Here is a 13,517-nt window from a genome sequence, read left to right as displayed (position 1 = left end):
CCAAAGTCTGAAGTTCTTCGAAGATAGACCATTAGACTCTCCACTGGGCATAGAGAGACATCTTCCTTCAGAGGGCAGATTCTCCATGGGCCCCACCTCTTAGTAGGGAGTTCATTCTTAGCGAGAAACGTTGAGTCAGGGAAGAGGGTAAGTTCCCCTATTTCAGCGAACTGTATCTGGCCCTCTTCCCTAGATAAAGCCACTATTTCACTGACTCGTGCTCCCGAGGCGAGAGCAAAAAGGAAATAACTTTTTGAGTAAAGTCTTTCAGAGGGCAAGATTCATTGTCCAGGCTAGAGGCAAAATGGAGCACCTTATCCAGAGACCAGTAGATGGGTCTCGTTGGGGGTGCAGGACAGAGTCTAGCACATGCCTTCGGAAGTTTGTAAAGATTTCGTTGGACAGGTCTATCTGGAAAGCATACAGTAGTGGTCTTGTCAAGGCTGATTTACAAGTGGAAATCGTGTTGGCTGCTAAGCCTTGTCCATGAAGGTGAATGAAGAAGAACATACAGAAATCTATGGTTATTTCCATGAGATTCTTTGCCTTGACGAAGGATACCCACTTCTTCCAGGATGACTCATATTGCCTTCTGGTAGACTTTGTTTTGTATTCCTCTAAGAAGTCTAAACATTTCTTCGAGATTCCAAACCTTTTCATCACGCCTAGGGAGAGAAAATCATGAGATGAAGGTCTCTGGTTTTCCTTGATGAAGTGAACACAGTCGACTTCTGAACCTGCTGGGAGAGAAGTGGGTCCGGCAGAGGGATCAGCTTGGGCTGTAGCTCCAGGACTAGAGGGAACCAGTTGCTCCGGGGCCACTTGGGAGCCACTAGGGCTGCTGTTCCCTTGAAGGTTCTCAGTTTGGAGAGGACTTTCAGCAGAAGGTTGGGTGGAGGGAACAGGTAAATCTTGGACCATCTGTTCCAATCCAGGGACATGGCGTCCACCGCTTCCGCTTTGGGGTCCTTGTATGGAGTCACGTATAGAGGAAGTTGGTTGTTGTCGCTCATCGCGAAGAGGTCGATCTGCAGTTCCGGGACTTGACGGGAGATGAAGGAGAATGATCTTGCGTCTAGAGACCTTATCCTTGAATAGAGCGTCCGCCGTCACATTGCGGAATCCTTGTAGGTGAACTGCTGAGAGGTGCCATTTCTTCCTGTCCGCTAGGTGGAAGATGGGTAACAGCACCTGGTTTAGTTGGGGCGATCCTGAGTCCTGACGGTTGAGATATCTGACCACAATGGCGCTGTCCAGAGTAAGACGGATGTGGATCGAAGGACGAGGAGACAGTTTCTTCAGAGTGAGAAGAACCGCCATAGCCTCCAAGATGTTGATGTCTCCTTGAACGTGTCGCTGGTGGGAGTGGCCTCCCCATCCTTCTAGCGAGACATCCGTGTGGATGATGACCGACGGAGGTGGTGGTTGAAGAGGAACTGATCTTTTCAGGTTCTTTGCCTCCGACCACGGCTTGAGGAGTGAGCAAAGCCTGGTTGGCAGAGGTCTCTTGAGATCTCTTCGAGCGATGGATGCGTTTCGTCTCCAAACTCCCGATGCATCTTTTAACTGTGCTCGTAGCACTGGGTCTGTCACTGAGGCAAACTGTAGGGAGCCGAGCACTCGTTCTTGTTGTCGTCTTGAAGTCCGTTTGGATTTTAGAAGTCTCTTGACAGATCCGGCTATTTCCTTCCTTTTCTTCAGAGGGATGGAAAGACGATGTGACTGAAAGTTCCAATGGATTCCCAACCATTGAAACTTCTGAGCTGAAGACAGTCGAGACTTTTTGGTGTTGATTTTGAAACCCAGATGTTCCAGGAACTGGGTCACCTTTCTGCTGGCACGCAAGCATTCTTCTGACGATGTCGTCCAGACCAGCCAATCGTCTAGGTAAGCCATCACCTGGACGCCTTGAAGGCGTAGCTGTTGGACGATCGTGTCTGCAAGCTTCGTGAAGATTCTTGGAGCCACATTGCGTCCGAAGGGCATAGCCCTGAAGGCGTATTGTCTTCTTTGAAGCTTGAATCCTAGGTAGGAATGTTGAATCAGTAGAACTTCAAAAGTTCAAAGTTGGAGCAAATGCTTTTTTGTTGACCAGACGGACATGAGTCTTTTTATAGTTTATATATGACATTTTTGTTGTTGACGTTGTTAATAGTTTACATATGATATATTTATTTGGACATTACTTTTTTTAGAATGATTTATTGTTAATTTGTTCTCTTCAGTTATTTATTTCCTTATTTCCTTTCCTCACTGGGCTATTTTTCCCTATTGGAGCCCCTGGGCTTATAGCATCTTGCTTTTCCAATTAGGGTTGTAGCTTGGATAGTAATAATAATAATAATAATAATAGGAGGAAGCCTGGTGATTCATTGGAATGTGCCAGTATGCGTCCGCCAGGTCTATTGAGACCGTGCAAGCCTTGTGAGGCAGTAGGGCTCTTATTTGTTGAAGAGTCAGCATCTTGAATTTGTTGTTCGCAATGAACTTGTTGAGAGGGGACAAGTCCAGAATGACTCTGAGTTTGTCTGAGTCTTTCTTGGGAACACAAAACAGTCTTCCCTGGAACCTGGTGGACTTCACCCTCTTGATCACCTTCTTGTTCAAGAGTTCTCGGACATATTCTTCCATGATGGGGGTTGAGGGTTGGAAGAATTGGTGGAAGACTGGAGGTGGTTATATCCACCTCCACCCTAGTCCCTTCTTGACGATGCTGTGGGCCCAAGGATCGAAGGTCCAACGATCCTGGAAGAGGTGGAGTCTTCCTCCCACCGAAAGCACTTCACTGCTTCTTGTTTCCCGAGGGTTTACCACCTTGGCCGCTTGCTCCCCTTCCTCCTCTCCCTCTGGATGGACGACGAGAGGAGTCCTTGCCGGAGCCTTTACCTCTGGGGCCAAAGGTAGTGGATTGCCTTTCGTAGGCAGGGGTGAAAACTGGTGACTGGGCCACCACCGGCTGAGGGACCAGCTGAAATGTCTGCTTTGGTTGAGCCACTAACTGGGGAGTAGCGGGTGCCGGAAACTGGCGTTTGGCCTGACGCTGCTGGGGTCAGGGCTTGTTGGACTTCTTCTTCAGGCTGTGGACCCTCGTCCTGAGAAGATTTCCTCTTTCGGGACATGCCCCACTTATTGAGAAGGTTCCGATTCTCAGTGGCGGCTTTGTCCGCAATCTCTCACCAGGTCTACTGGAAAGAGGTGTTTGCCCCAGATGTTGGAGGAGATCAGTTTCCGGGGTTCGTGTTTAACGGTGGCGTCCGCAAACACGAACTCTCTACAGGCTCTTCGGGCCTTGATGAAGCTGTACAAGTCCTTCAACAAGGTCGCAAGGTGGGTCTTTGCAAGAACCATGTAGTAGTCCGGGACCCGAGTGTCCCCGGCCATTGTCTCAAGTTGTACTTGAAGAGACAGAGAGGTGGCCAGCCTCTCTTTTGTGTCCTGTTCCCGATACAAGAGATAGTCGGTGAGCTTGGGTAGGTCTTCATTAAACTGACGTCCAGCGACGTCCGTCTCCAGCTTTCCAACCGTGAAGGTAAGCTGGATGTCCTTCCAGCTTTTATCATCGGGAGGTAGGGCGAGGGAGAGAGGCCTACATTCCTCCAATGTAGGGCAGGGTTTTCTTTCCTCCACCGCCTTTAACACGGAATTCAGGGCCTTTTCCGCGAAAGGAAAGACCATGGTGGGAGGAGCAAGAAAGGACGGGTGTTTCTTGCTCAGCGCCGGCATTTTGGAGTTGGTATATCCTCTGCTGTTGAGGCAGTCAGCCAGCATAGCTTGAGCCTTGGCCTGGTCAAACACTATGACCTCCTTAGTCTCGGTCTCCTCCTTGGAGACTGGTTCGGACTTGAGACGGATGTAACAGTCCGGGTTGGCGTCAAAGCTATAGTAGAACTCCACCTCTTCAAGGGGGACGGCACCTAGCTTATCATTGATGAAGATACGTCCAGTCGTGATTGGCATGTGTTTTGCATGCCTCCAGGGATTGGTAACTGAGCAGGGGGGAAGATCCTTGACGGAGATCTTCTTTGGCTGCTTCTTAAAGGTCTTAAGCTCCCTCTTGAGGTCTGCATGCCCCTTGTGGAACTTCACGTCCAGGAATGCCACCAGAGCTTGGATGGTATCCTGGGTGCCCGGTACCACAGGTATCGTGGTGGCAGCTGTAGAGGGGACGGGTTCAGAGACCACGATGGAAGTCATAGAGGGCGCACGGGCGACCTCGTCATCAGAATCAGGAGCCTCCACCTGATCCTGTTCCTCTTCTTCACCCTCCGTTATGAGGGTCCTTTCGGTGTTTTCAGACACATTCGACATCCACTCCACCTCGTCGAGACGACACTCTTGGAGAGCGGCCGCAACATCCGGTTCGACCGTTAGTTGGACGCTGGGGATCTCATCCTTAGGGATAACGGCATCAGCGGATGCCTTAGGGAAGAGCATGGCTCTCTTCTTCTCACTTGGGAGATAGGGGCCCGTGGAGTTTTTCTGAAACCCGCGCACCCACTTGCGCAGTTTCTTTTGGGCGCTATCCCTAGCCTCTGCTGACGGAGGGTTGTCGAATGCCTCATCCAGCAGACCCTTGCAGATGTTACAGGCCTGCGGATCCCAGTAGCAAAGGTTCCCCTTCGTTACGGAACAACCGGTGTGAGTCCGGCACGCCAGGTGGCCGTAAAAGTTAGGGCGACGAACACCGCAGAATGTGCTCTCATACTTCACATACAGTACTCCTCCTGTAAAAGAAAGAGGAAATGAATATTAGGAAGTCAATACAAACATGACTTACATTAATCTTAGATTAGAATAAGTTAGTACACTTATAATATAAGATTCCAGTGTGTGTAGGCTTAGGATAGGCGAGTCGGAAAGGAGGTAGGAAAGACACATATTTGTGTATCCCGCCCAGCCAATTGCCGTAACCCCATGCTGTAACTAATTCCAGAAGACCTTCATGCGCCTTAGGGGGAGGAAAAAACATCCGTGATGGATGAGCCAAGCTTAGGCTTCCTCTAGGGAATTAGGTACAGTAAGAGGGGGAAGCTGAATTCATTCAGTGTATAAGAAAAAGGGGGGATAAGCTAGGCCCCCTTATCAGATTAGGTCCCGGCAAGAGACTGCACATGGAAGCGCAGAATATGCGGGAAAAATTTTTACTGTACAGTACAACTATACATAATAGTTTTCAGTCTAGGGTATAACTATACCATAGGTGTACTGGCTATTATCCATAGCTGCACAATATTAGCTGCTGGCACTGTGCCGGCAGGAGGGAGGAGTGACTGTCCACTGTAACGCCAGGAATGGTGGCGCCGGCAGCCTGGTGGAATGCCGGAGGCTCAACTGTCGCTGGCAGGTCCCCATCAAGGATGGACCCTTCCCAGCCATCAGTCTATGTGGCAGAGAGAAAGGGTGACACCTTAGGTGATGGCTTGCCGGCCCCCGGCAACTGGCAGGCGGCCGGCGACAGTAACCGACACTGACATTCAATGAGACAGGTAGGGCACCAAAGACTCTGATGGCTGGCGCCGGCAGAGTGGGGGCGGCAGTAGACCGGCACTAAGAGAGAGAGGGATAGGATAGGAGGAGAGAGAGAGGGAAGGGTAATACCCAGTACCCAATCCAATCTTCTTCCGGAAGGAGTGTTCAAATGAAAGGGAGGGGTACGCCTTGTCATCCGGCGGAAGAGAGCCGGCAATCGGCTATGTTGGCAGTGGCGGCCCAAGGGAGGGCCGAAGAACACTCAAGAAGGGAGGTCCTCCGCCGGCAGACAGACCGACGAATGCTAACCCATAGCTCGACTATATGCGGGCAGCACAGCAGTACGGACCAACCAACGAAAGGACCGAGCCGAAGCGGCAACCCACTGGCTCTCGGTAGAGTTGTAGGACGGCGGACAGGTGTGTGAAGGCTAAGCCAACACCAAAGGGATAGAGGGGGAGGGAAGAGGGTCCTGTGAGGGAGTGTTGGGGGGAGGCGTAGCCCCCACCGGCACTCCCTCCCAGGGGTGGGGATTCTGTTCAGGGCTAGCCTATCTAGGTAGAAAGAGTCCATTCTCCAGCCTAGGGTAGGTTAGCACAGAGTAGGTACAGCACTAATATCCTGTCCTAAGCTATAAAGAAGCAAAATCCCATGGAATGCCTAACCTAGGCTAGGTGAGCTAGTCTTCCAGACTAGGAAGGGCAGGGGGAGGACAAGTCGCTAGGCCAGAGGGAGGACGGGACTTAACCCAACCAAATGTGGACTAGGGGAAGGGCAGAGCCCCACCACCTTCACCCTCCAGCAGGGACCAGAAGGAGAGTACAATCTCCTAATGGGGAGCTGGGGGCGAACGACTGGTACTCTGAGGTTCCGTCCCAGACTCAAAGCGCATGTACTATGGCAAGGATTGGGGTAGGAAAAATCCTAGCCTAACCTTACCCGAAAGCATATCGAGGTAAGGAGGGGTAGGATGTAGCCTAGGCTACCTCAGAGGAAGAAGATTACCTTAGGAAAGGTAACTGGGGAGGTAAGGGAGTATACAATAGCCCCAGCGTTAGGTTAGGGGGCAAGGGAGACGACTACCAATATCACCAAAACCCACTGTATACTGTACTCCCTAGAAGGCGAAATAACATCTGTGCAATCACTGAATCTTGTTTGTATAAATGCGTATTTCTTCATTTATAAAATAACACTAAGAACACTTATTATATCATGCAAGAAGTAAACATGAATACTAGGCTATTGAGCCTAGGGGCTAGGCCAGCAATCTAGCATAGGGTAGGCTAACATAGTTGCCTAAACAAATATTAACGCATAATATAACTAACTCCTAGCAATGAAGACTAAATAACTAATGAAGTTATTAGTTATAAGACCGGGAAGGTTGCTCTGGCTAACTAAATAAAGCATGCGAGGCGAGGAACAGCGTCGAAACATGACGCCTCCGGTCGGGGCACAGCTCAGCCACAAAACACAAGATTTAAAGATAAAAAGTCGTTACTTTACGGCTAGAGCTTATTTGTACAAGGCTGAAGATTGCAACATGATGCGATAAAATAGCAAACACTGGGAAAAAAACACTCTGTCAGGAACGCTACAGAAACAGGAATGAAGCGCGCGGATGTGACATAAACCAAGATGGGGGCCAGCTATGGTGGCCGTTTGTTTACATTGCTAGGTACCGTAACAGTAACGCAGGAGGAGAGTTTTGTAACGGCTCCTCCTGATACTTGTCACACTTCCCCCTCAAAGCGTAAATGCTATGTGGGGTGCAGATGATTTGGAAGATGCTACAATCAAAGAATTGTATAAGTTATAATGAAAATGTTTCGTTAGATGATTAATTTGGACCCGCCCGAGAAGTAGTTCACTCGACTTCAGTTGAGGGTTGGATTTTAACCCAAAACAAGTAAAACAAGAAAGATAGCTATGTGGCGTGTCAAGCATACGTCCCCTGTTATCATACGATATCCTAAAGGGAAATCGTATGGGTACTCGCGCCAGAAGTTAGAATTCTGTGAAACCTTTAGTTTAATTCTCTGGGAATATCTATTGTAGTCATATATACCCTCAGGAAGCTACTGAAGGAACCTTCCATCAGGACGTCATGGCTTGATCCCAAAAGTATATATACAGTACGGTCCCGAATTATGCGTGTACGAATTATACGATTCCCCTTTTATGTGATCGCTATTTTTCAAAAATAAATTTTCTGTATCTGCGAAGCTGTTCAAAGTCTGCTAGTCAAGCACTACAAAATGTATCAAATCTATTGTCTTTTAAGTATTTTGGTAGCCCTAAATACGGTGATTTATAATAAATGTTACGAAACAATATTAACATTACATCTCATTAACGTAATTTCATAATAAATAGCCTATTTAAGGATGAAATTCCACATCAACAATGAAATCAACTTTTAACTGTGTGAGTTCAGCTGACAAAATGTGAACAGAATTGTGGTTACGTTCTCGGCAATCTTTATCTTTCTCCAACCTTTCGATAATTTTAATGGTAGTGTTAATGATGTTATATTAAAGCATTATTTTTGTTTAGTACAGTATATGTAAAGGCTTTATTTTTTCCCGCAGGTGTTCAAGGTTTTCATGAGTAGACTGGGTTCGTTTATTGGCAGTAAATAGCCTAAACTTCGGTAACGAGTCGGCAATATTTTGTCATATTTTAAACAGTATACATTTGATTTGCAAAAATTGGTTTTGTAGAGTACACGGTATAATTATAAATCTCTCTCTCTCTCTCTCTCTCTCTCTCTCTCTCTCTCTCTCTCTCTCTCTCTCTCTCTCTCTCTCGTGTTATACAATACTTAAAAATAGATGAAGAAATCAAAATCGGTTTCCCTAGTGTCAATTAGATACGAAATGAAAAAGTTATACCGTGTATACATCCTTTTCAATCGTAGCTTAAAATATGGTATCCGATTTCGTCAGCAAACCACAATTTTTTAGGAAACATCATTTTATTCTAGAAAATTGCTACTCTCTAAATAGTTAATCGCGCTTTAAGAAAACATGTGCATTTGTTTTTTAATTTCGGGTGTGTTTTAAAAATCGAGTATTGCTGACTTCTTTTTATTTTACTTCTGGCTGTGATCAGATCAGCTGATGTCTAGCTGCCGCTTTCAAGAATATGCGCGTACGAATACAGTAACAAAGTATTGTTTATACCATTTCTTAACTTATTCAAACCATCTACTGTATACAGTTAGCTAATATTACATAAGCACCAATGTGTTTTAATCTATCATAGTTTTTGTTAGTACTTTTAAAACTCTCTCTCTCTCTCTCTCTCTCTCTCTCTCTCTCTCTCTCTCTCTCTCTCTCTCTCTCTCTCTCTCTCTCTAGCTAAGCTACCTTTCGCTACTTTTGCTACCTCTCATTTTTTACCTCTATCTCTCTAACAAATGTGGCTTCACAAAGTATTAATTATATTAAAAATCAATCATGATTTAATTTTCCTTACTTTCTCCAAACTCGCACCATCTCTTTCACGTCGAACGTTATAGCGGTAACTTGATTGTTCAATGACTTTAAAACCGGGCCTAGTACTTTCTTCTTCTATTACTTTTTTTCTGACGGTTCCATAATTGAGGTGGGTACAAATTGACATATAACTGAAGTTAGGAAAAGTATTTTGGATATGAAATGGACGTATATCTTTCGTAACAGTTTAGAATTATCGTAAATTATCATTCTGTCATTAACGGCAGTTTATTGTTGATTATACGCAAAAAAAAAGCCTGCTTTGCTACGTATTTAGGAATTTATATAGATACAGTAAATAATATTTGTAATAACATATTTACTAAAAGCTTTTAATATCATTATTTATCACTTTGATCATGCGTGTTTAATGCCTTCGTTTGTTTATTATGATCGAAGATGGAGCGTACAGTAAACGAATGGAAGGTTTCCGTTTCAGGCGGCGTCATAAAGAAAAACATTATATAAATGGCATTCATTTAATTTATTTGGAAGTTCTAAGAAAAATTAAGTAGAACACTGGTAATAACAAAATCAACATATAATCAATACTTGGTAAGATTGCTGACGATGCAAAAACTAACCTATACACAGATGTGTAAATGTGTCTCTTTCTTCGTTATGATCAGAGATAAACGTAAACAAAACATTGGTTGTCGTTTTTTATTGTGCTTTTTGGCGTGTTTAGGAAACGCATGATATAAAATCGCCTTTATTTTGATAATTCTGGATTTTCAATGATACAATAAAAGCTAGTCTATAGAGTGATGGTTTTGCTATTCACCAGTTGTCTTATACAATAAATATGACAAACATTAAAATTTGTCTGTATTTTGGGTCGTGTTATAACGGGAAATATACAGTGTTTACACCCATCCTGGTTGTAATTCTAAATATTTTTTCAAGTTATTAGAACTTTAAAATATATTAAATGTTTGATTTATTTACAAGAACAATTTGATATTATAAAAAAATATAGTATAGTACATAGAAAGTATTGGAAATGGGTAGTAAACACATTTGAATAGGCAAGTTGCTGGTTGCCATGGCCCAAATGGAATTATTTCTGTTGGTTGTGTGTTTCGAAATATGCGATTTTTCATTTATACGAGGTCATTGATCGACCAAATTCTCGTATAATTCGGGACCCTACGGTGTATGTATATATATATATATATATATATATATATATATATATATATATATATATATATATATATATATATATAGATATAAATACTGTATACTGTATATATATGATAAATTTTGTACATTTAGATGTATTTTTCATATTCAGATAAACCATATAATATACTCCTCTTAATATCTGGATTCTCTCCATACCTCGGGATCAGAGACCCAAATGGGAATCAACTCACAGATAATAGCTTCTGGTCATCCAGGGAATCAAACCCTGGTCCGACAAACTGAGATGACAGTGACATACCACCTAGCTAGATAGTATGTGGCTCGTATGTAATTTGTAATCTTAGATGAAAGGAGAGCCAATGCAATTTAGGTTCCTGTTTATTAGTTTGAAAATTTTTAGGAATGTTCAGTTATATGTCAAAGCACTGTTTTTCAGAGACTAAGAAAAAATTAGAAAACTGGACTGAACGTGGTAATTCAGACAGCCTTACTATCTCCCATGGGAAGGAAGATGATAGTGTGGATGAAAGACCTCCTGCTAAAGAATCATCTTTAGATGATTATGATCAGGTATGTGAAGCATGGCTGCTTCCTTTAAAGCTTTTAAACCTTTTATTAACTTATAATACGTTTTTCCATTATTTTCCATCATTCCCTATTTGTTCCGTTACTAATACAAACCCTTTTGCTCTTTGTTAAGGAATATACTTTTGGTGAAGCTTCAAGACTAGCTATAAGACCTTGTATAACTACCCCACCGCTAGTTTGTGAGGTTAGGGGTAGGGGGTAATACTGGCTACCTCGCTCACACATACGCTTGTGTTCTCTTGTCACTTTTGATTTTGGCTATGAAGAGAGCGTACGTTGTCTCACTCTCATTTCACCTTACTGACTGGCCATTTGAATATTTAATTTGCTCTCTTTTCTTTTTCTTTTCAGGTGTGAGCGTGTTTAGTGGCCGGCATGAGGACTTGTCCTGGACTTGAGGGGTGCAGATGAGGGACCTTCATGTCTTTGGTCGACACAGACCCTTACTCCCCTTGCCCTACCTGCAGAGGAGGATACTTGTCCAGAATGCCGGGAGTGGTCGTCCTCCCAGTGGGAGGGGTTTGGTAGAAGGCAAAAGAAGAAGTCGAAGAGGGATTCGCCACCTTCGGGGTCTTTCTCGAAGGTGAAGAAATCCCGACTTCCTTCTTCCACCTCTCGACCTCTGCCCAAAGCTTTTTCACAATCGCCTCTTCGGGGAAATGATTGAGCAGAAGCATGACCCCTTAACACCTGGACAACCCCTTGCATAGGACTCAGCCACTTATCTTAGTAAAGCGGTGCAGCCCTCTGCCTCATGGGATTCTTTTTTTCAGCTGACAATGTTCTCCAGCTGTGGCCTTCCTTGGGGGTCTTCTTGAGCTTTTGCAGTTGGGGGTCATAGGAAACACATACCGGCTTTCTCATAGGTAGATCTTGCTCCGCCTATAGGAAACTCCGGAGGTCTCACACCGGCAGAGTTTCTAGCGACCATTCCTGTAACAGTACCTGCAGCATCTACGTCTTCAAGGAACCCGCCCACGACCTCCCCACCTCAGCATGCTGACAACGGGGAACTCCCTTGTACGGAGGGAGTGCAGTCAGAAGCTTGCTCCTGTACCTCTCGGGGGACATCTTTCCCATTCAGGGGTTCAGTCTTCCCCGATTGGTCTCCATCATGCGGAGTGACGAGAAGAATGTTGGACTCTTCCATGCCTTTCTCTAGCCCCTCGGAGCATGGATCTTCAAAGCAAGATGACGAAGTAGCCTACAGACCTGGAGCAGCGGCCTTACCTCGCCTATGAGTTCATCGCCTTCGGCAAATATCAACCTTCACTCGTCCGTCTAGCTCATCGCACCCATCCTCGACTCGCCCAGTTCCCCCAGCAGACTCTCCCAAGGGCGCCTCACGGGATCAGCCTACATACATCAGCCCCTTAGCCTGCTTGTGATACCGACAACAGAGATCATTGACCAGTAGAGACTTTGACGAGAGAGCGCAGCCTTCTCTTTTGTGACCGGGACCGCGTGCGACCACTTCTCAGCCCCCTATCACTCTCCAGCGCACCGCCGTTCTCCTGCGCACTATTGTTTTCATCCATGCTACTATTCTCCAGTGTATCAATGCTCTCCAACAGGCCAATGTTTCCCTGCCCGTGACCACCAGTCAGCTTGGGACTGCTCTTAATCGCACCACCACTCAGCAGTGTGGGACCATATGTCAGTTCGGGACCATGTTTCAGCTCGCCACAGCACTTCTGAGCATAACAGCTAAACAGTATGTAACAACCTGCTCGCAACCATGCACCCTCACACGACCGCGCAGCTGCTCGTGACCAGGCAACAGCTCCAGACCTTCCTACAGTGCGCATGCACATCACAGTACACAGCGACACTCAACCTTCGACTCGCCAGGATAAGTAAGAGGGCTCTCTCAGAGCATCGTTTACAACAGCTCGCCCACAGTCTTCCCCCCGTTCCTCTAAGCTGAAGCGAGACAGCATGCCTGTCCGCATGCCTACATGTAAGGAATGAGAGATCCTGCAAGGGGCACCAACTATTCCTCTGTTCAACAAGGACATGCTCAGGTTGCAGGACATGGTCAGGGCAGTCCAACAGGCAGTTATAGGAACTTCGCAGAATCCGGTTGTTTCAATAGCAGCAGTTCCTACCAGCACCCCCCCAGATTCTGTTAGAGGCTTCAACAGCCTCTATGTTCACTTCTCCACCTTCTAACTCGAGACGCAGAGCTTCGGTACCACCACCTCCGCAGGATTGACGAATGCCTTTGGGGTTATCCACATAGGCTCGAAGGTACGTGATCCTCCAACAGGTCCATCTACATTGCATAAGGATTACTCCAAATTGGAGCTAACACCGGTGGTACCGATGAAGAAACTATTTCGGATACAACTGATGCCTCCCCGAGTGGACACACTTCATCCTCAGACCAGTAGGCTCCTTTACTAAATTGTATAGATTATCTCCTATTGAAGTAGCCCCATCAACTCAGACTGCTCCTTCTGCAGATCTTTCTTTACACACCTCTCCTCCCAAGGATGCCACCAGTCCTCCCATGGGAAAGGAGAGCTTGAAGCCTTCTTTGTTCTCTGAGTTTCTGCCACGACCGAGGGAGAGAAAGGATGCGAATACGGTCCCCAAGAACTGGGCATCAAGAGTGGCACCAGTTCTAAAGAAGGTTCCGGGTCCCTCTCACTCCACAGTGACAGTAGCAACCAGGGAGTTCCCCTTGACATCTAGGAATTCAGCAAGACACCGAGACAGGTGCGGCTCGTTGGAGGAGGAAAGACACGAGGACTGTGATCCAGACGACTCGGTGAGCCTTAGGATTTTGGCATCTGAGCAAGAGGA

General features: G+C 45.8%; 1 protein-coding gene across 1 annotated transcript in view; it reads left to right on the top strand.

The window, feature by feature from the left end:
- The window catches only part of LOC137645860 (G-patch domain and KOW motifs-containing protein-like), a 94,719-nt gene that overhangs the window by 51,464 nt on the left and 29,738 nt on the right, over positions 1-13,517 (top strand). The window contains exon 3 of the mRNA XM_068378854.1: positions 10,558-10,691. Coding sequence (XP_068234955.1) covers positions 10,558-10,691 — 134 coding nt within the window. The remainder of the gene's footprint in view (positions 1-10,557; positions 10,692-13,517) is intronic.

Source organism: Palaemon carinicauda, chromosome 8, assembly GCF_036898095.1.
Source record: "Palaemon carinicauda isolate YSFRI2023 chromosome 8, ASM3689809v2, whole genome shotgun sequence".
NCBI lineage: Eukaryota > Metazoa > Arthropoda > Malacostraca > Decapoda > Palaemonidae > Palaemon > Palaemon carinicauda.
Note: the sequence above shows the minus strand (reverse complement) of the source record. Positions and strands in the feature narration are given on the sequence as shown.